Here is an 18,115-nt window from a genome sequence, read left to right as displayed (position 1 = left end):
CTCAATACTCGTACAGTATGATTGGCCATACTCATTCGGGTCGCCGTGTCTCTGCATCTTTCATGTCTGTCACGTCAGTAACGAGCGATATGTATCTCATGCGGAAATGGCGAGATTGTGACTTGCAAGCAAAGAAAGCATGCTCGAATAAGAGTGTTATGCATAGACCCCTTGTAGATATGATAATGACGATGACGACAATGCTGAGTTGTGCGTTGCGTTGCAATTACGACAAATGCAAAAAATGCTATCCTATCCGGTAGCTGCCTTCTTCTCCTCTTCCGGTTCCGATTCCGGCTCCTCCTTCACCGCCTCTCCCTCACCATCGTCCTTCTTTTCCTGCTCTTTCTTGTCGTCAACGATCGATTCATCACCTGCAAGAATTGGGGAAGGACCGACCTGGTGTCAACCGCTATTTTCTCTTTTATGCTGTACGCTCACCGCCTCTTACTGCCGAGAAGCCGTTCGACCCATCCTATCGCTCCCCCTATAGCAGCAGCGATAGTCCCCACTACCCCTCCAGGAGAAGAAGACGACGACGATGACGAGTTTGGTCGATCGTCAAGGTCTTCCGCCTCGTAAGAACGGGTGTAGGGTCGTTCGGCTTCGGCTTTGGCTTTCTGACGAGGAGAAGAGGAATAAGTCTCACCATTTGGAGTTGAAGATGATGAAGGAGGAGGGGTACTACTGGTGGTGGTGGAAGAAGAAGAAGGGAGGGGTCCAAAGGTGATTTGAGGATGTCGTCCTTCTATGTCATCTGCGTAGGCTTGTAAGATCTTTCGCTGGAAGGGGGATAGTGATCTGTAGCAACGGTGTGATCAGTGCTGTCCTAGACCTGTTTATCTTCGTTTCCGAACTCACCTAGGAATCTGGATCTTCCAGGCGACGATCAAGTCTCCCCTTTCGTTCCTTCCTCGTCCATATACGCTCTTCACACCTCGACCTCTCAAGACCGCCTCCTCTCCATTCTGCGTGCCTCCCTTGACCTTGACGTCCACTTCACCCTCCAATGTCGGTATTCTGATGATACCGCCCAATAACGCCGTGTGCAAAGGGACCTTCGCGTCGTGGTAAAGATTGACACCTTGTCTTCGGAAGACAGTCGATGGTCTGACGTTGACTCTGACGAGAAGGTCTCCGGGGGGTCCGCTGGCTGATAAGGGCATATCTCCTGCTCCAGGCATCCTGATCATCATCCCATCTTCCACACCTGCTGGAATCTCAACGTCCACTTCTTTTCTCTCCTTGACTCGTCCGACACCGTCACATTCTCCGCATCTCGATCCTCGAGGGATGGTCGATCCTGCACCTCCACAAGCTTGACATGACGAAGCAATCATCATTCCGTTCATGTTGAACATTTGTTGTCCGGTTCCCTTACATGTCGCGCATTGCGATTTCTTCTGACCAGGCTTTAATCCCGATCCAGAACAGGGCTTACAGTCGACCACGGGGGTGATGATGATCTTTCGAGTAGAACCATTACACGCTTCGAGGAAAGATAGTCCTACACCAGCTTCTAGATCGTCGCCTCGGACAGGTCGAGATCGTGCACCCGCGCCACCACCTCCGAAAGGATTTTGTCCAGCGCCGAAAGCACTCCCGAACAGCTGTTCGAATAGGTCTCCGGCATTGCCACCACGTCCACCTCCGAAAGCTGATCCGAAATCTTGGAATCCACCAAATCCACCAGCTCCTCTCGCGAAAGCATCCGAATCGAATCCGTCTTGTGTAGAAGCGGAACCGTATCGATCGTAAGCTTGTCGTTTGCTGTCGTCAGAGAGGATCTATACGCAAGCAATGTCAGCTATTAGTGTTTCCCTCTAGATTCAGCCATTGTGGACTCAAGAAAAACGTACATCGTAGGCATTCTGAATCTCGTGGAATCGTTCTTTCGCACCCTTCTCCTTGCTCGAATCGGGATGCCATTTCTTCGCAAGCTATCAAGTGAGAACGCATATCAGCGAGCTTGCACAGACATGGTAAATGGTGGATTGACGACTTACAGCGTAGTATGATTTCTTGATGTCTCCCGCTGAAGCGTCCTTCGCTACGCCCAAAACCTCGTAGGGATTTTTGGCCGATGCTCGGTGGACCGGGGTAGAATGGAATGATCGCTAGAAGACAGTCCTCGTCAACGCAGTACAGTAATTGCCAGCTGGGAAATTCTGCTTACCTTTCTCTCTGCTCGTGGATCGATCGAAGCCCGAGACTGCTGGAGTGTGCTGAAGTGCTGTATGGGCGAAGCACGAGGAGATGCTGCTCTGGATCTAGAAGTCGAAGGTGGTGGTGGTGGTAACGTCGACGAACTTGCCACAGCCTGTTGTGATATAGGCAGAGCTGAGAATGCTCTTGTTGGTATTCTAGGCGGCATTGTGGTGAGTCCTACTGTCGATTTAGGTTGATGAATATAGACCCAACGATACTTTTGTGAAATGGATTGATGGGTGATATGCTATGATATTTCTGAAATTTAAGTGGACGTTAATTGTATCGTGGTCTCTAGAAATATCGAGAAAACACAGTCGGAAGGGACCTCGCCGCCGGTCACCGCACCCATCACGGAATCAAATGTCGGTTCTACACGGAGTTAACCATCTCACCGTACCTCTTTGATCTCAGTGTGGCACTTGGCTTCGACCGGTTACTTAACTGTTGACGAGGGTTAGTACTTAGCAGTTAGCAGTTAAACCTCCACTTGCGCACTTCCACTTTCACAACGAACGCACTGTTCTCACTCTGTCTGTCTCACTTTACTTCAGCAAATGCACAATCAACCTTCTTCCTCCGCTCCATATCATTCAATATCGTCGTCATAACTGGAGCACAACGTTCTTCTGGTCTACTGCGAACCTCTGAATCCGCAGGATATATAACGCACCCTTGGAGATGTGGTGATATCTGCTTCGCTGCTGCGATATCTTCAATACAATCAACCTCACCTAGCTCTCAGCTCAGCTCCCACCTCGAATCATTTCATCTTAACGCGGATGTCAAATCAACATGGACGAAACACCCATAGCCGCACTGTCATCTCGTCCCACGTCACCGACGAAGCGTCATAGGTCCCCGGACAAAGCGAACATTGAACCTGTCTCCAAGCGTCCTTTCATGTCGACGATGCCACCGGCTCTCGAGGTTATAGACCATGATACTCGACATTCAGACGAGGAGGAGTTGGTCTCCGCGCCGAAGAAAGACAAGGGTAAAGGGAAGCTGAAAGTGGTGTATGTGCCAGAACTACCCGAGGAGATCTGGGCAAGGATCTTTGAGTTATACTACGAGGACTGCACAAACGGTGAGTATCTGCGTGAAACGTCCTTTGAAATGATTGACTGATGAGCGCGCATCTCTCAGAGTGGAACAGCAGCAATTTCCTTCGTCGCGGTCTCACCCCGCTCCTTATATCCAAGCAGCATGCTCGTATGGCGATCCCCATCCTATATCGACACCCATTTATGGGATATCGAGCTATCAGCCCCTTCATCTCTGCAATTCAGCGACCATCACGCTATACCGATCTGCCAAAACAGGCTTACATCAAACATCTTACCGTCAGGCCTTCGCCGATTATACCGGCCCTCGAGTTCCCATCATGGTATGCGAACCGCAACGTCTCTGGCAACGAACACAGCTCTCACTTTGCACCATTCACCATTCATCCCTCATTCTTCGACCTCATGCGAACGATGCCCGACCTCACCTCGTTCACACTCAAAGACACCCTCGTTCTTCACGAAGCGGACGCCACACTCCTCTTCTCAGGGCTTAGGCTCATCGAACCTAGGAAGGCTCGATTGGAATTCCGTTTATGGGATCTATACGATTCGCCTTTCGGTCCAGATCTCATCGCTGCTAGTGGTGCCGGTGTGCATACCCCATACGCCGGCCGTCCGGTAGCAAGTCTCTTCCGAGAACATCCAATGACGCGTGCGGTCGATGGTTGTCGTATGACACAACAAGCTTGGAAATATGCCCTTTTCAATAATACCGAGCTCGAGATGCCGACCTGGTGGATCGAACCCAATAATGCAACAGCAGGTGGTAATCAGGGTAACGGCAACGCTAACGCCAACGTGAATCACAATCCTCCCATTCCTATACCGAATTATTCGTTTAGTGCGCCACCACCATCGGCTACCAATAATCACGCCACTAATTATCAACAACAGCAATATTGGCAGTCACATCAACAGCAAAATAGGCGACTTCACACTGACCCTTCAGACATTATCTTGCCTGCAACCACGAATCAAACGTCTCAATTCGGCATGAATGCCTCGCAGGCTATTTCCGAACGCAGATTTCTCAACCCTAGAGATGCGCATATCGATGCAAACCGCCGCGCCAGAAGGCAATTGGTAAACTCGTTCAACCGTGCCGATACCACGAGTGGTGAGACTCGACTTCAGTCATCAGTCGCCCTGACTCCGAGCGGTCCAAGACAGTCGATGACGGAGACGACTATCTCGCTGCCTCCTCGCCACGGTCAAACCGCTCAGCTCGAATCAGCTTCCGACGATTTGTCAGCAGACGAGTTTCAAGATGAAGCCACATTTATGCAAGCTCTTCAAGAATCGCTACCTTCCCTTGACACTTCGGTCATTACCCCAACGTTACACTCACAGTCATCTGCGCAGGGACTAAGAGCGCCGCAATTCAGTCATGCCGATGCAAACTCGATCTCGAGTACATTGTTGGCACCCGCGCCAGCGACTCTACCACAAAGTGGGCCGTCTTGGACCCGACTGTCGAGGCAGGGTCAAACACAGCCACACTTGCCTACTCGAGCGACGACCTGGTCTGCCCACAACCCCTCCCGGTCAACATCAACACCACAAGAATCATCTTCATCGACCCGTTGGACCGCCACGGGCGACATAGCATCGGCGTTCGTTGGTCAGCCCGTTGGAGAAAACTGGATTAACACATGGGGAGACCAGTCGCGCCCCACCGTGTCTTGGCTAAAGCCTCCAAAGCGCGACTTCCAGCTTTCGACTCCCGTACCAAGCTATACGAGTCCTGATGGCGTACCTATGACTAATTCCCATGGCCTAACGTCTTATTCGCTGGCGCACAACATGAGAAACTTGCTCTGCGAACTGATCGCCAAGTGGTGGTCTCCCCGCCTTCAAGCATTTTCTTTCGTCGCTCTCGACCCTCTGGCGAGTCTGATTGTTCGGTCACCTGCGATCGATTTCTGGACCCAGATAGCGGTCCCGCATATTCGAGTTCATCTGCCAAGGGGTATCAACTCGCTTGCCCTGTTCATGGGTCCAAAAGAGATACTTGCCGATCGCCAGAGGCGCCGACGGGAGGAGGCGGCTGCGACTGGCGTTGCAGATGAAGAGACGGTTCACGCTGCCACCACAGGACCGAACCCACCCACTTTTCAAACTCCTTCGGGGACAACGCCGACGGGTCATGGAGACGATCCTGTGCAAGGGGTAATAGGCGGTGATGGAGCCGGTGGAGGTCTGATCAATGAGATCGTGCGATTATTCGAAGTGGAGATCAACACGATGAGCGAGATGCGAGACGATATTTGGATACGATGTGGCAGTCAGCTACCTCCTCAACTGTGCAGAATCCTAGCTGGCAGTCACGATTGGAGGGAAGTGGGAATGAGTGAGTTCATCGGCTGAGACCAGACGTCCGAAAGCTGATTTGGACTGCTACCACCTTCCCCTTGAACAAGCAGGTGGTGGACCGCTCTCCCCGCTGTATAACAACTACGAGCTCGCCGCTTCACCTTCGACGTCTGGATTCAACTCGCCCACTTTCAGCTTCGTGACGATGGATAGTGATGAAGACGACGATGGAGACGTTGAAGATTTCGATATGGAAGGAGGAGAGGGGTCAACTTATGATAGGGCAAAGGCAGAGGAGCAAGCGAAGCGCATGGCCGAGAGAGAGTAGGAGAGAAAGAAGAACGAGGATGAGGACCCAACAGCAACGCTTAACCATATCATATACATAATTCGAACGAACCCAGCAGAAACGACAGCTACAATCGCTGGAGCTCGCACCCATTGTACTATTCTCCACATCGTTTGTAGACTATACTGTTGATATTTCCTGTTGTACTTAGAAACCAAATGTGTTATATGATCGATGGAACCATGAATTGTTCGGATTAGATATGTCGACATCAACGTCGCTGCTTTGTGAATCATTTGTACCGTATCGATCCGGCCGTAAGGAAGGCCATTCACTTCCTTTGATCGCCGTCCCCTTGTTCAAGCGGATGCGACGCAACGATAGAGCGGACAGGGGGTTTACATACCGCCCTAGTCCCCATCCCTCCCATATGTGACATCCATTACAACTCTTCACCAACTCATCTTTTCATCTTCTCACATTCTCACTCGTGAAAATGCCAGTTAGCTACCCGTGTACCCCATACAACACCCCTGATCTGAGGTATTGGCCATGTCGACGAAACCTTCGTAAAGGCTCAGATGCTTCTACCCCCCAAGTGGCAAAAGAGAGTGCTCCCAGCCCTGCCCCTATCAAGGCTGATCAGACCAGCTCAAGTCCACCATTCATTGTTCTTACCAACCCCTATCTGATCCTGCCCAATGGTCAGCTCTCGCCCAATACATCACTTTGCATCGACAAAGACACTGGTCTTCTCACTGCTCTTCCTCCTCAAGCCGTTGAGAAAGGTTTGGTGAAAGAGATCGATTTGGGAGGCAAATGGGTCAGTCCAGGTATGATTGATATCCAGGTCAATGGGAGCTGGAGCTGTAGTTTTAGCAGTAGCGACAAAGACCAGGAATTCTATGAGCAGAATGTGAAGAAGGTCAGCGCAAAGCTCTGCAAGCTAGGAGTAACCAGGTGAGTGGCCCTGTGCTGCCGGCCCCAACAACTCCATGGGAGTCTTGTATTGAAGGGTAACATGCATATATGAGAGAGTCTGTGGGGGATTGAAATGCTGATTTATCTTGTGTCAATAACAGCTACCTACCACATCTTGTGGTAAGCATTCTATTTTCAAATTTGTTCACTCTGGATTGCTGCTGATGCACAGCTTGTTCATCACAGAAACAGAACCAAGCAAGCTATAACAAGATTTCATCACTTCTAGCACCATTCATGTCTGTCAGATCAGCTGCAACTGAAGAGGAAACACCTGATGCTACACTTTTGGGGTTGCATCTCAATTGTGCACTGACAAAGAATGAGCGATCTGAAACTTATGTCAGGGAGAATTGCAAGGTCAATGGAAATGGTGATGAGAGCCCTGACAAGGTAAGAGTCATGCACAGCTTTCCTTACATCTTGGGATCCTTCCAAGCGTTACCACCATCACGACAAACTTTGCATGGTGCAAGTCATGTGAGGTGTGCACAAAGTCTAGCAGAAGGGATAATTGCATTTGCTGACACAAGGATGTTTGGAATATAATCGGCCCTCAGGAAACAAAACCCAACCCATCCCAGCTCTGCCAGTTCGACATTGAGAGTTTGTACGATCACAACCTTGTCAATGCTATGGTCAAGATGATCACACTTTCTCCACAGGCACGTGTTGTGCTTGATTTCATACCTCAGCTGGTGCAGAATGGGTGGACAGTTGCTCTTGGTTCTAGGTGGGTGAACACATCTTTTGGATGCTTCAATTACCAGAATATCTGCACTGTGGTACTGTTGTATAAGCTGAACTGACTGGAGGTCATGCAGCAAAGGCAATGCTGCTATTGCTCGCAAAGCAGTCTGTACAGGGGCAAGGTTGCTTGCTGACCTCTCCCAACCCAATACCACTAGAGGTATGTCTCACTGGTGTTTATGAGAATGCCGCTTTGGACCCTGTTGTAGATGATGACTGAAAGAATGGGATGTATATTCAGGACAGTGGAGCAGATTGCAAGAAGCTGGAAGTTGTGCCCTTCAGGGTCTGCCACATCTGGATGACAGCCCCAAAAAGTCCCTCAGTGGTGACCAGACAACTACAAGCTCAGATATGTTGCCCCTAAAACAACAGAACGGCAAGGCCAAAACTGCTTTCCCACCCAGAAACCAAATCATGCCAAAGGAACAGCTGACTCCCCATGCAAACAGTCACAACAATGGAGAAGTGCAAACTCCATGGTTCTTGATCAATGGTTACACACTGCACCAGATCCCATTGGCCGCTAAACTGGCTTATGAAGCCCATCCCACATGTTGTGTCCTTGCTTCTGGTGGTCAGTTCCCCACCACAGCATTCGCCATGTTAGGCCATGCTGACATCCAAGAATGTGTCATTGTAGCCCCACACCTAGTGAAACCTCCTAGCAAGTCACACTTTCTTTCCAATGAGGAAAAGTTCAAAAGGCGGGAGACCAGAGTTGGTGGGCTGTATCTTGAAGGTACTGGCATCTGGATTGGATGGTGAGTATTTGAAAGTGAACCATGATTACCATAGTCTGACCCATTCAATCTATACCATTACAGGGTGACATGGCTCCTTGAGGCAGTGTTCCAACTGTCTAGCATTGCACATATTTCTGTACCTCAGGCCATAGTCTGTGCAACTTACAACCCGGCCAATATGCTTGGAGGGGAAGTGAAGCAGAAAGTTGGCTTCAGACCTGGTTGTTGGGCAGATCTGGTAATTTGGGATCCCAAAGGACAAGGGAGACAGGGGATCAAGGGTGTATGGAAAGGTGGTAAGGAGGTTTGGTATGAGGCTTGAGCTTGGCACAGCTTTCTTGTGGAATGCAGATGGCATAAAGGGTGTTTGGCAAGCTGGTACCAAGGTTGTTCATTTCGAGGCCAATCCAGATAGCAGTATTGAGCGTATGGGGGGTTCAAAGTTGGGGATGTAGGGGATGCATAATAAAGTGTGAGTATGTGATTTGTGTACCTTAGCTGGAAAGTTCCTACACCCATATGATATAAATGAGTACTATAACATTGCCATGGTTGAGGCAGATCCTCAGGGAGTGTCTGAAATCAAATTAGTTAGACTTTGTCACGACCCAGTACAACTGAGCGAACGACTCATGTCGTGACACCTCGACTCGGCCGCCGAATAGTTCGACTCGTTGGCCAACAGGAACCAGTTCGACATCGGTCCGGCGACAGCCGTCGTAGGAGATGACCGATTCGACTGACTAATCGTTCCCACGGTTCTTGTGGCATCATTGGTACTTATATACATGAGCACAGGACTCGTACATAGTTATTCCTGTGACGAATGTATATTCCTCTGTCTAGTTCACTACTGTGGAACCAGTGCAACGATCTGAGTCAACCCCAAGTCTCGTACATTCGGTATTCGACTTGTACAATTCGGTACAGGACTTTGTTCTATTCGTAACCCGTATTCCCCGCTTAGGCTCGTCAACGGACCCGCCTCTGACAGACTTGCCATTATGGCAATCATCAGAGCTTGTGCATAGATTTGGTGTGCCTGGAACAGAAGTATGAGCAATGCAGTATTTTCAAACACTGCTTGCCATTGGGTTGGGAGCCATGAGATGCAACCCTTAATTTCAACCCCTTCTCCACCAGATGCTAAACATATGCATCCTTTGACTTGCAACCCCTCAGCTAGCAGGTATGTTACATATACATCCTTTGGCGTATGAACCCCTGCTTAAGCCAGTTGTAAAACCTTAAGGTTGTGGTGCAAGCATGTGCATGGTCATATTGTTATACCACCAGACCCATCGACTTTGCCTATCAGTACTTCCATCCCTTCACCAGTGACAACCGCCATGTCCAATTCCTTATCACTCCAGTGCCAATTGCGACACATTTGCTTCATGATATCCCTGGACCTAGCCACACAACCTACCTCAAATCCAGAGGCTCACCTTGAGCCTCAGTCTACAATTACATTTCCTGGCTTTGTGGTGGTGTTCAATACCCGCTTGATCCAATCCAATGGTCAACTTTCTGACAACATGTCGTTTTGCATTGACAAAGCCATTGTTCTTCTCACTGGTCTTGCTGCTGAGTGCACCACCACTGTCAGAGACAGTACAGTTGAGCAGATTGATCTGGGTGGGAAATGGGTCAGCCCTGGGTTGAAAGACATCACAATCAAACCTGACCAAACCAACCATTGCCAGTACAACTTTGAAAGCTTGAACAGCCTCAATCTTGCCAATGTCATGGTCAGGACGGTTATACCCACCCCACAGGCGGCCATTGTGCTCCATTTCTTACCACAGTCAGTGCAACATGGCTGTACAGTTGCCCTTGGGCTCATGTGAGTAGATCTACCCTTACAGCAGAATCACTGCCACGCCATTTACAATTTTTTTCTGTTGTAAAAGCTGAACAAGGTTGTGCAGGGAGGGAAATGCCAACATTGCTTACCTGTCCCAACCCAATATCTTTCAAAGTATGTCATTTCTGGTATGAGAAAAATCATGCCGCTCAGACCCAACTTGAGCTAATCGCTGACAAACTGTGATGAATGTGCAGCACCAGGGAGAGGATTGCATCAAGGTAGCAGCTGGACTTTGCAGGGTGCAAGAGCACAAAATGGCAATCCTACAATGATTCTTCCACCCAGCACTTCAACTAAGTCCAAAGAACAGACAATCTTCCATGTAACCAGCTGCAACAGGGGAGATGAGCAAACTCCATGGTTCTTGATATATAGCCATATGTTGCACCAGCTCCCACCAACAACCAAACTGGCTTGTGAGGCCAATCCCAAATCATGTGTCCTTGCTCCAAGTGGTAAGTCGCTCACAACAGAACTCATCATTGAGAGATAGAGTGGAAATACCGGATGTCATCATGCTCACATCAAAGAGGTGTTTATTGCAGCACCACACATGTTGAAATCTGCACTCTTGGACCGACAGAGCAAAAGTACAAGTGATGTGAGTCAAGCCAACACCTGTTGTTAGCCTTTTGTTGTCACCACTCACACCCCACGCACCTCTTTAAGAATTCAGTGTCAGATTGGGAAGTCCGGTTCTCTTACTCTCGATCTCGTCCCTACTTCTTCAATGCCACAAAAGGAATATCGATATGGGAACCTCCAGCTGGATTAACGCCCGGACAACTCGGTCAACTCCGCATTCTACGTCAGCTGTCCGCGTCAGGTTGGCACGTCGGATTCTCCAAGTCTCGTTCACTCCCCTACTTCTACAACGCTACAAAGGGCATATCGACGTGGTCACCTCCAACTATCTTAACACCCGAGCAGATCCGTCAACTACGTATACTTCTCAAAATGCCATCATCAGGTTGGGAAGTCCGATTCTCGAACTCCCGTTCCCTCCCTTACTTCTACAACGCCGAGAAGGGAACATCGACATGGGAACCCCCAGCTGAATTAACGCCCGACCAAGTTCGTCAACTTCCTGGAGCTGCTAGGTTCTTGAGCGGGGCTTCGGACAGTGGATCGAAAGCTGCCAACGGCGGCAAGGAAGGTCAGGTTAGAGCCAGTCATATCTTGGCGAAGCACATCAAGTCAAGACGACCCGCCTCGTGGAGGAACGTGAGTCAGCACTGACCGTCTTCCACCTGATCTCGTCACTTAACTATTCTCTTTCGCGATGACTGTCGGTCTTTGTCAGCACAAAGGAACTCGCTGACGAATCGTCCATGCAATTAGGACAACATCACTCTCACCCCTGATCAAGCTACAGAGATCATTGAACAACACATCGCTCATCTACAATCCCTACCTCCTGCAGAGCTTCAACGGGAGTTTGCAAAGATTGCCTCGACTGAAAGTGATTGTTCGAGCGCTAGAAAGGGTGGAGATCTGGGCTGGTTTGGAAGGGGTCAGATGCAGAAGCCTTTCGAGGTGAGTCTTTGTGCCTCAGTCGTTATTGACCGGAACAGCCATCGCTTGATTGGGTGTAGCAGTGAGGAGCGGAGCAACGTTGCTGACTGACATTGACCTCTACAGGACGCGACTTTCGCCCTTGGTGTCGGAGAAATCAGCGGTATCGTGCAGACCGACTCTGGCGTCCACGTTATCCTTCGAACTGGATGAGAGACGTGACGCGTAACGATACACGAACGCGATGAAGGGGGTTTGTTGAGCGGCATGGAGAAGATCACGAGTCGATATCATACAACGAGTTATGCATATATGTACATACAGCCTTAGCTTTTCTTCACCCTTCCCGTCGCCAGATCAGATACTGTATAATCACGATGCCCACACCTAAGCGCAATGTAATGGAGAGACAGCGAAGGTGGTGTGTGTAGAGTGGTCGTCAAAAGGGGTTGCAGCCTATAATCAAAAACTCAGCCAAATGACACTTGCCTCTTCAGCCGGCGGTGTAAAGGACAACTCACCTCATCTTATCTAAAGCTTTGCTTTCTCCCCTCCCTTATCCCCTTCGTTCTTTCCTGGACCTTTCCCAAACCCTTCCCAAGCAGGATGGACCTTCTTGACGTCACTCCACTTTGAGGAATCTTCCTCCTTACTCTCTCCACCAGTCTTCCCCTTATCTTTCTCGACCACCAAAGTCATTCCCTCTTCCGATCCTGCGCCGACACCACCACCACCTCCTCCGCCAGATTGTGCTGCTTCATCAGGAAGGGCGGTCGAGACGTGTATCTTTGATTGTATCGATGGGGTGGACGAGATTGATGCGGGATGTGTGTGGGCGGGGTTGAAAGGTTTAGAGGAGGATGCCGAGACGGTCGGTCGCTTGTTGCGAGATAACATGATCGTTCAAATGACCAATGTTGAGATGGGTGATTTCTTGTATTGAAAGTGTGTCGTCAGAGAGGATGCAACAGAAGCGTCAAAGGTGAAAATGAATAAGTTACTTGAGATGTAAAGGTGAGTGATCCAGCCCAAGTGAGATCGGTAAGAACAGTTAGCCGGGTGATCGTATTCAAAACGTAACGAGAAATCCAAAGATGACGATAGTTGCGATGCGCTCACACTTTGCTGTCACTGAACATGTTTGTAGCTGGATGTAAACACTTCGCTAGCACACAGGACCTTGCGCTGGATGGAGGAATTGGTCTGCAATATACAAGAGATAAGGTAAAACCTCTATGTTGATTGACTCTCACCCCTCCATCACTTGGATCGAGCAATCTGTATCTCACCCTCCGTCGAAGGACGACGCCCAATGTCAGTTTTGAGGCAGAGGGACGGAGGCCTTTCACGGGTCCACTGCCCTCTTCTGCCTGCCCTGCCTAGGGGCTAATCGCTGTGGACGATGGACTTAGCTTTGTCTTGGACGCCTCATCAACCTTCCTACAGATACCCCTCCGTACTGCATTTCATCGTTTTCAACCATTCTCGGGTGGTCTGTGCGTTTCTGGAAAAACCATACATATAAACCCACCTAGACTTAGAAAGCTCGCAGTTCCCCTCTCTTCTTCTTTTTTACCTTTCACCTCATAACTGATCCAATTCGTACTCTCGTAGTCCATATCTACGACCATTTGTGACAACACTGTAACTGCGTCCGTGATCTGATATCCAAAGTAGGTGTCAAGCCGAGATTGCCATCGAAACTCTGACAACGCTGTACCTTCTCATCCTGTTTGCCCGCGCCTTCTCTCTTCGTTCTGATCTTCATCTCTCACACTCCCTTACTTTCACCAGTATTAACATACTGATGCCCGATTGACCAAGGCATACATACTTACTTATCTGACATCTGGCAATATGTCTCGTTACGATGGCATCGACGAAAGAGAATATGGAAGAGGCAGACGAAGGTATGACGATGACGTGAGTGTTATGACCTCCCTGCACCATGCCCATGTCTTCCTTCGGTTCTGGAAGTCCCTTTCTCTTGCTACGTAGTCTGAATCACACATTTCAGTTCTTTCCTTTTCGTCCCCATTGGCCCCAAATCATCCGAGATGGAGACTCGGCTCCTTCCTCCTTCCTCGCCGCCTGAGGGCACAAGTCATACGCTCCTTCTACCACTTTGCTTGCTCTTACTGAAATTATAACTGTGTGTATCAGGACGACGACGAGGCTTATGCTCGTTCAAGCACAGCTTCCACCGCACCTCAACAGTCTCAATATTTACGATATGATGATCGTGCACCATCTCAAATCAGCACATCGACCGCAAGTGACAGATACCTTCCCGGACAGCGAGTGTACGACCAGCAAGACCTTTCCTTGCAACGTGGTCCGCCTGCAAGAGATTACCCAGGCTCGAGGGACTCATACCGTTCTCGAGATGCTCCTGAGAGATCCGAGGCAAGCGCTTCTCGGCATCTCCCATCAAGATATGACGAATCGGCCACAAGCTCCTTTCGTAGTCCTTCATACACTGCCGGGCCCTCAGTGACCAGACAAGCCCCCCCTCCTAGTCTCGCTAGCAATGCTCGCGACTCGAACATTGGCAAGACTTCTGACATCACTGAAACACTTGAGAAGCTTTCTCTCACCAGCTTCTACGTCCGACCAGGATACGGAGAGATGGGTAAGCATCTCACCGTGCTTGCCAATTTCTTCCAAGTGAGGGCCAAAGACGGCAAAGCCAAAGTCATCTAGTAAGCTTCAGGCTCCGTACGCGAAGATGTCGCAAAGCTGACCATGGATATCGGCAGCCACTACGACGTTGACATGGAGCCGCAAGTCGACAAGGGTGCCAATGCTAAGAAACCCAAGGGATTACTTCGAGCTGTCTGGGAGCAACTTTGTCTCGAACAGAAAGTAGGATGGGTTGATGGCTTTGCCGCCAGTGCTTACGATGGGAGGAAGAACGTCTTCACTCCCAATCAGTTCCCCATCGGACCAGGTCAGTACTGTGTCTGCTAAGGTATATCAAGCTGATAATCGGTCTGTGACTGTTTTGGCTAACTTCCTCTCGATCCAGGTAAGTACTTCTCGATGTATTCAGGAGGGATAATATACCAAATTACTACTCTTACTACTCGGCATAGACCAAAGTCAGACCTTCCTTACTGCCGTAGCGCCAGATGGAGTAGTCTCTCGACCAGGTCACACCACCTCGTCCGATGATGAGTACCGTCGATGGAAAGTCACACTCAAGCTCGTTGCTGTGGTCGACTTACAGTATGTCATGGACTTCTGCCAAACCGAGAAAGGCGCTCCGTCCAACGAAGAAAAGTGTCTGACAGGTATGTGGCATTTCATTCTCTATCAAGTACGACATTGGCAGTCCAAGCTAACAATGCCTGCAGGACTGATGGCGACCAATGTCCTCCTCCGTGACGTGCCAAGCAAACGTTATGCTCAGGTCGGAGCTGCTGGGAACAAGTTCTTCAGCATGGCTGGCGCAGTAGCAATTCCACAAGGCGGAGTAGTATGCAAGGGATTCATGCAGTAAGCCAACGGTCTCCTGAATTGCGTACACCACCGCTAATGGTCCTGCCTCAGATCCTTCCGTTATTCCAGCTCTGGTCTCCCTTTACTCAACCTCGATGTGGGATATTCGGCCTTCCTGTCGGCCGGTCCAGCACTCGAAGTCATTGGTAAAATCCTCAATCGAGGGGGAGGTGGTCGTGGTCGTGGACGAGGTGGTCTTGAAGGTCCACCCGGTGTTCACGACGTCAGTGAGCTGAGCTCAGACGAAGTATCCAAGATCAAAAAGATTCTTCGTGGCGCCAAGGTGAGTACAGGCAGTGTCTGCCCACCCGTGGCTTACGAAGCTGAGGAATTTCAGTTCACTGTTATGCATCGATCGAGTGCGCGATTGCACACTATCCTGTCTGTCACCAGTGAATCTGCACAGAATATCAAGTTCAACATCGAAGGTCGGGATGGTAATCCGGACCAGAAGATCTCTATCCCTGAGTACTATCAGAAGTTCCATCAATCGCCCGTCACGAAGCCCAGGTTACCTTGTGTACAGGTAAGATCCTTTTCATCCTACACTGAGCTTGATACCGCTGACAACATGGGGTAGTATGGGAAGAAGGCATTCATTCCTATCGAGTTTGTTCGATTGGCGGAATGGAACTCGTTACCTCCGACGAAGCTCACGGCAGAGCAAACCGCTGAGTAAGTCCGATTTCACTCAACCCAAGTGTGTTGGATTGATACCGGTGCCCATGCTAGGATGATCAAGGTTAGCGCCGTCAAACCTAAAGAGAGGGCAATGGCTGTGAACAACTGGCGAACCGAGCTGGCCTACGAGAAACAATCAAAGATTGCGGCGTGGGGTCTACAGGTGAGCCACAAGCTAATATATGACACATACAATACTGATTGAACGATAATGCTTCCAGGTGAACACTAGCATGGTCCAGGTCAAAGCACGTATTCTCCCTCCTCCCAGAATCGTGTATGCTCGGGGCACCGAGGCTCGTGCTCTGGATGGTGGGTGGAACCTCAAAGGCAAACAGGTGCGTTTTTATGTACCCACCCTTATTTACCTCCTGGAAACACCCCTAACATGACATAACAGTTCTTCCGCAATGGCAAGAAGCCACTTGTGGCCTGGTCCGTCATTTCTTTCGACCGATACACTGAAGCAGACGAGATGCAGCGATACATCACCTACTTGTGTCAAGTCCTTTCAGCCCATGGCGTTCAAGTGGCGAACAGACAGCCCGAATGTATCGGTCCAATTAACCCAACGAAAAAGGGCGCGATCACAAACGCTCTCCAACTAGGTGCTCGAGCAGCATATATGGCTGGCAAGTGCCCGCCTCAGCTCATCTGCTGTGTGCTTCCTGGACGGTCAGTATGGCTCTTCTGCTTGTGATATCTCCTGACATTGTCGCTGGTAGGGACGCATGGCTATACGAGGCAATCAAGAGGAGCTCTTTCACCGACTTGAAGGGTGGGTACGAAGGAAATGAAAATGTGCTAACCAATATCGTACAGGTCCTGTGCCTACCCAGTGCATGCAAGCAGCCAAGATCAGAAGCCCCCGAGGCATAGACGCCTACACAGGCAATTTGGTGATGAAGATTCAGGTCAGTCAGTTGGCTTTGGCGCAGGAGTGAGGGAATGCACGCAGCTGACACGATCTGCAGAGCAAGCTTGGTGGAGTCACCCATCAAATTCCCATCTCGGAACTTCCAGGAATGGAGCGAGGGAAGACCATGCTCTTGGGAGGAGACTTAGGCTTGGTGGGTGGCTATACCTATCCACTTCAGTATACCAGCGACTGATCGTGGCGATCATTACCCGTCATAGCCGCCTGTACGATCGGGTGACGACTCTGCACCCACCGTCGCTTGTACCATCGCTACGTACAGTCCGGATTGTGATGCGTATTCCGCCCAAATCCGACTCCAAGAAGGACGTGGGGAGATCATCGTTAATCTCTCCTCGATGGTCGAAGAGCATCTCAAGATATTCATGAAGAACAACGATTCATACCCCGAACGGATTCTCATTTTCCGCGACGGTATTTCCGAGGGTCAGTATGCCGCTGCGTTGCATTACGAGCACAATGCGGTTCTCAAAGCCTGTTCCAAGCTCGAGAAAGGTTATCGACCAAGGATCTTGCTCTGTATCTGTGCCAAGAGACACAGTACTCGATTCTTCGGAAGAGACACCGACGCCGACAGGTCAGGCAATTTGCCAAGCGGTTTAGTTGTCGATCGAAGTGTTACCCATCCTTACGCGTTCGACTTCTTCCTCCAAGCTCATGCAGGGAGAGTCGGTACCGCGAGACCCACTCACTATATCTGTCTGTTGGACGAGTTGGCGATCAGTCCAGATCAGCTTCAACAGCTCGTGCATAGTCTATGCTACTCCTTCGCAAGGTGTACGAGGAGCGTCAGTCTAGTCCCGGTTTGTTACATTGCAGGTGAGCTTGAAGCTTGCCGTTCAGTAGCCACAAAAAGCTGACATTGTCTCATATCTCATAGACCTGGTCTGTCAAAAAGCTCGAATCATCGTCCATGAGCCCGGCACTTCCGTCGCGCCCTCCGAATCTTCAGCCGGGAAGAGCGGTTTCGCCAGCTCGAGGAAGATGGGCTTCAACATCGATATCATGCAAGTCCAGAAAGTGTTGCAGAGGAATGAAGAGCTGTCAGAGGTGGTGAGCTACTATATGTCAGCCAACTTGGCGGTCCTGTGCTGATCAGCTCGTATAGGCGTGGTGGATGTGAGAGGAAGCGCTTGATTGTCCTGCGAATTCCTTCTATCCTTATTTGCTTGGGAGTGCTCCCTCATACCGCTATTCTTCAGAACTAGCCATATCCTTCAAACAACATATACATTCATAGCATCGCGCTGGATC

The 18,115-nt window shown here is 49.9% G+C and overlaps 6 protein-coding genes across 6 annotated transcripts; 4 read left to right on the top strand and 2 right to left on the bottom strand.

Moving 5' to 3' along the window:
• Window positions 1-252: 252 nt before the first annotated feature.
• Window positions 253-2,374, bottom strand: CI109_102343 (chaperone DnaJ; the record flags this gene model as incomplete). The annotated part of the gene is made up of 6 exons (XM_032004501.1): window positions 253-374; window positions 452-801; window positions 862-1,787; window positions 1,860-1,940; window positions 2,007-2,117; window positions 2,177-2,374. 6 exons carry the CDS (start codon window positions 2,372-2,374, stop codon window positions 253-255), a joined length of 1,788 nt encoding a protein of 595 aa, XP_031861366.1.
• A 629-nt stretch (window positions 2,375-3,003) lies between these two features.
• On the top strand, window positions 3,004-5,919 carry CI109_102342 (uncharacterized protein; the record flags this gene model as incomplete). Its single annotated transcript, XM_032004502.1, has 3 exons — window positions 3,004-3,298; window positions 3,358-5,628; window positions 5,702-5,919. 3 exons carry the CDS (start codon window positions 3,004-3,006, stop codon window positions 5,917-5,919), a joined length of 2,784 nt encoding a protein of 927 aa, XP_031861367.1.
• Window positions 5,920-6,376: 457 nt separating this feature from the next.
• On the top strand, window positions 6,377-8,679 carry CI109_102341 (uncharacterized protein; the record flags this gene model as incomplete). Its single annotated transcript, XM_065967139.1, has 8 exons — window positions 6,377-6,840; window positions 6,963-6,981; window positions 7,048-7,254; window positions 7,422-7,594; window positions 7,686-7,771; window positions 7,853-8,188; window positions 8,255-8,375; window positions 8,439-8,679. 8 exons carry the CDS (start codon window positions 6,377-6,379, stop codon window positions 8,677-8,679), a joined length of 1,647 nt encoding a protein of 548 aa, XP_065823211.1.
• Window positions 8,680-9,511: 832 nt separating this feature from the next.
• On the top strand, window positions 9,512-11,955 carry CI109_102340 (uncharacterized protein; the record flags this gene model as incomplete). Its single annotated transcript, XM_032004504.2, has 8 exons — window positions 9,512-9,546; window positions 9,610-10,203; window positions 10,289-10,338; window positions 10,422-10,682; window positions 10,773-10,828; window positions 10,897-11,451; window positions 11,569-11,763; window positions 11,869-11,955. 8 exons carry the CDS (start codon window positions 9,512-9,514, stop codon window positions 11,953-11,955), a joined length of 1,833 nt encoding a protein of 610 aa, XP_031861369.2.
• Window positions 11,956-12,273: 318 nt separating this feature from the next.
• CI109_102339 (uncharacterized protein) lies at window positions 12,274-12,639 on the bottom strand (the record flags this gene model as incomplete). The annotated part of the gene is made up of 1 exon (XM_032004505.1): window positions 12,274-12,639. The coding sequence occupies one exon, from the start codon at window positions 12,637-12,639 to the stop codon at window positions 12,274-12,276; it is 366 nt and encodes a 121-aa protein (XP_031861370.1).
• Window positions 12,640-13,599: 960 nt separating this feature from the next.
• Window positions 13,600-17,984, top strand: CI109_102338 (uncharacterized protein; the record flags this gene model as incomplete). Its single annotated transcript, XM_032004506.1, has 17 exons — window positions 13,600-13,665; window positions 13,906-14,444; window positions 14,502-14,692; window positions 14,838-15,035; window positions 15,099-15,240; window positions 15,295-15,526; window positions 15,581-15,769; window positions 15,824-15,918; window positions 15,976-16,087; window positions 16,146-16,262; window positions 16,325-16,599; window positions 16,650-16,702; window positions 16,747-16,838; window positions 16,899-16,994; window positions 17,062-17,680; window positions 17,742-17,914; window positions 17,970-17,984. 17 exons carry the CDS (start codon window positions 13,600-13,602, stop codon window positions 17,982-17,984), a joined length of 3,204 nt encoding a protein of 1,067 aa, XP_031861371.1.
• Between the last annotated feature and the right edge of the window lie 131 nt (window positions 17,985-18,115).

Source organism: Kwoniella shandongensis, chromosome 4 (genome assembly GCF_008629635.2).
Source record: "Kwoniella shandongensis chromosome 4, complete sequence".
Taxonomy (NCBI): Eukaryota; Fungi; Basidiomycota; class Tremellomycetes; order Tremellales; family Cryptococcaceae; genus Kwoniella; species Kwoniella shandongensis.
This window is presented reverse-complemented; position numbering and strand designations above follow the sequence as displayed.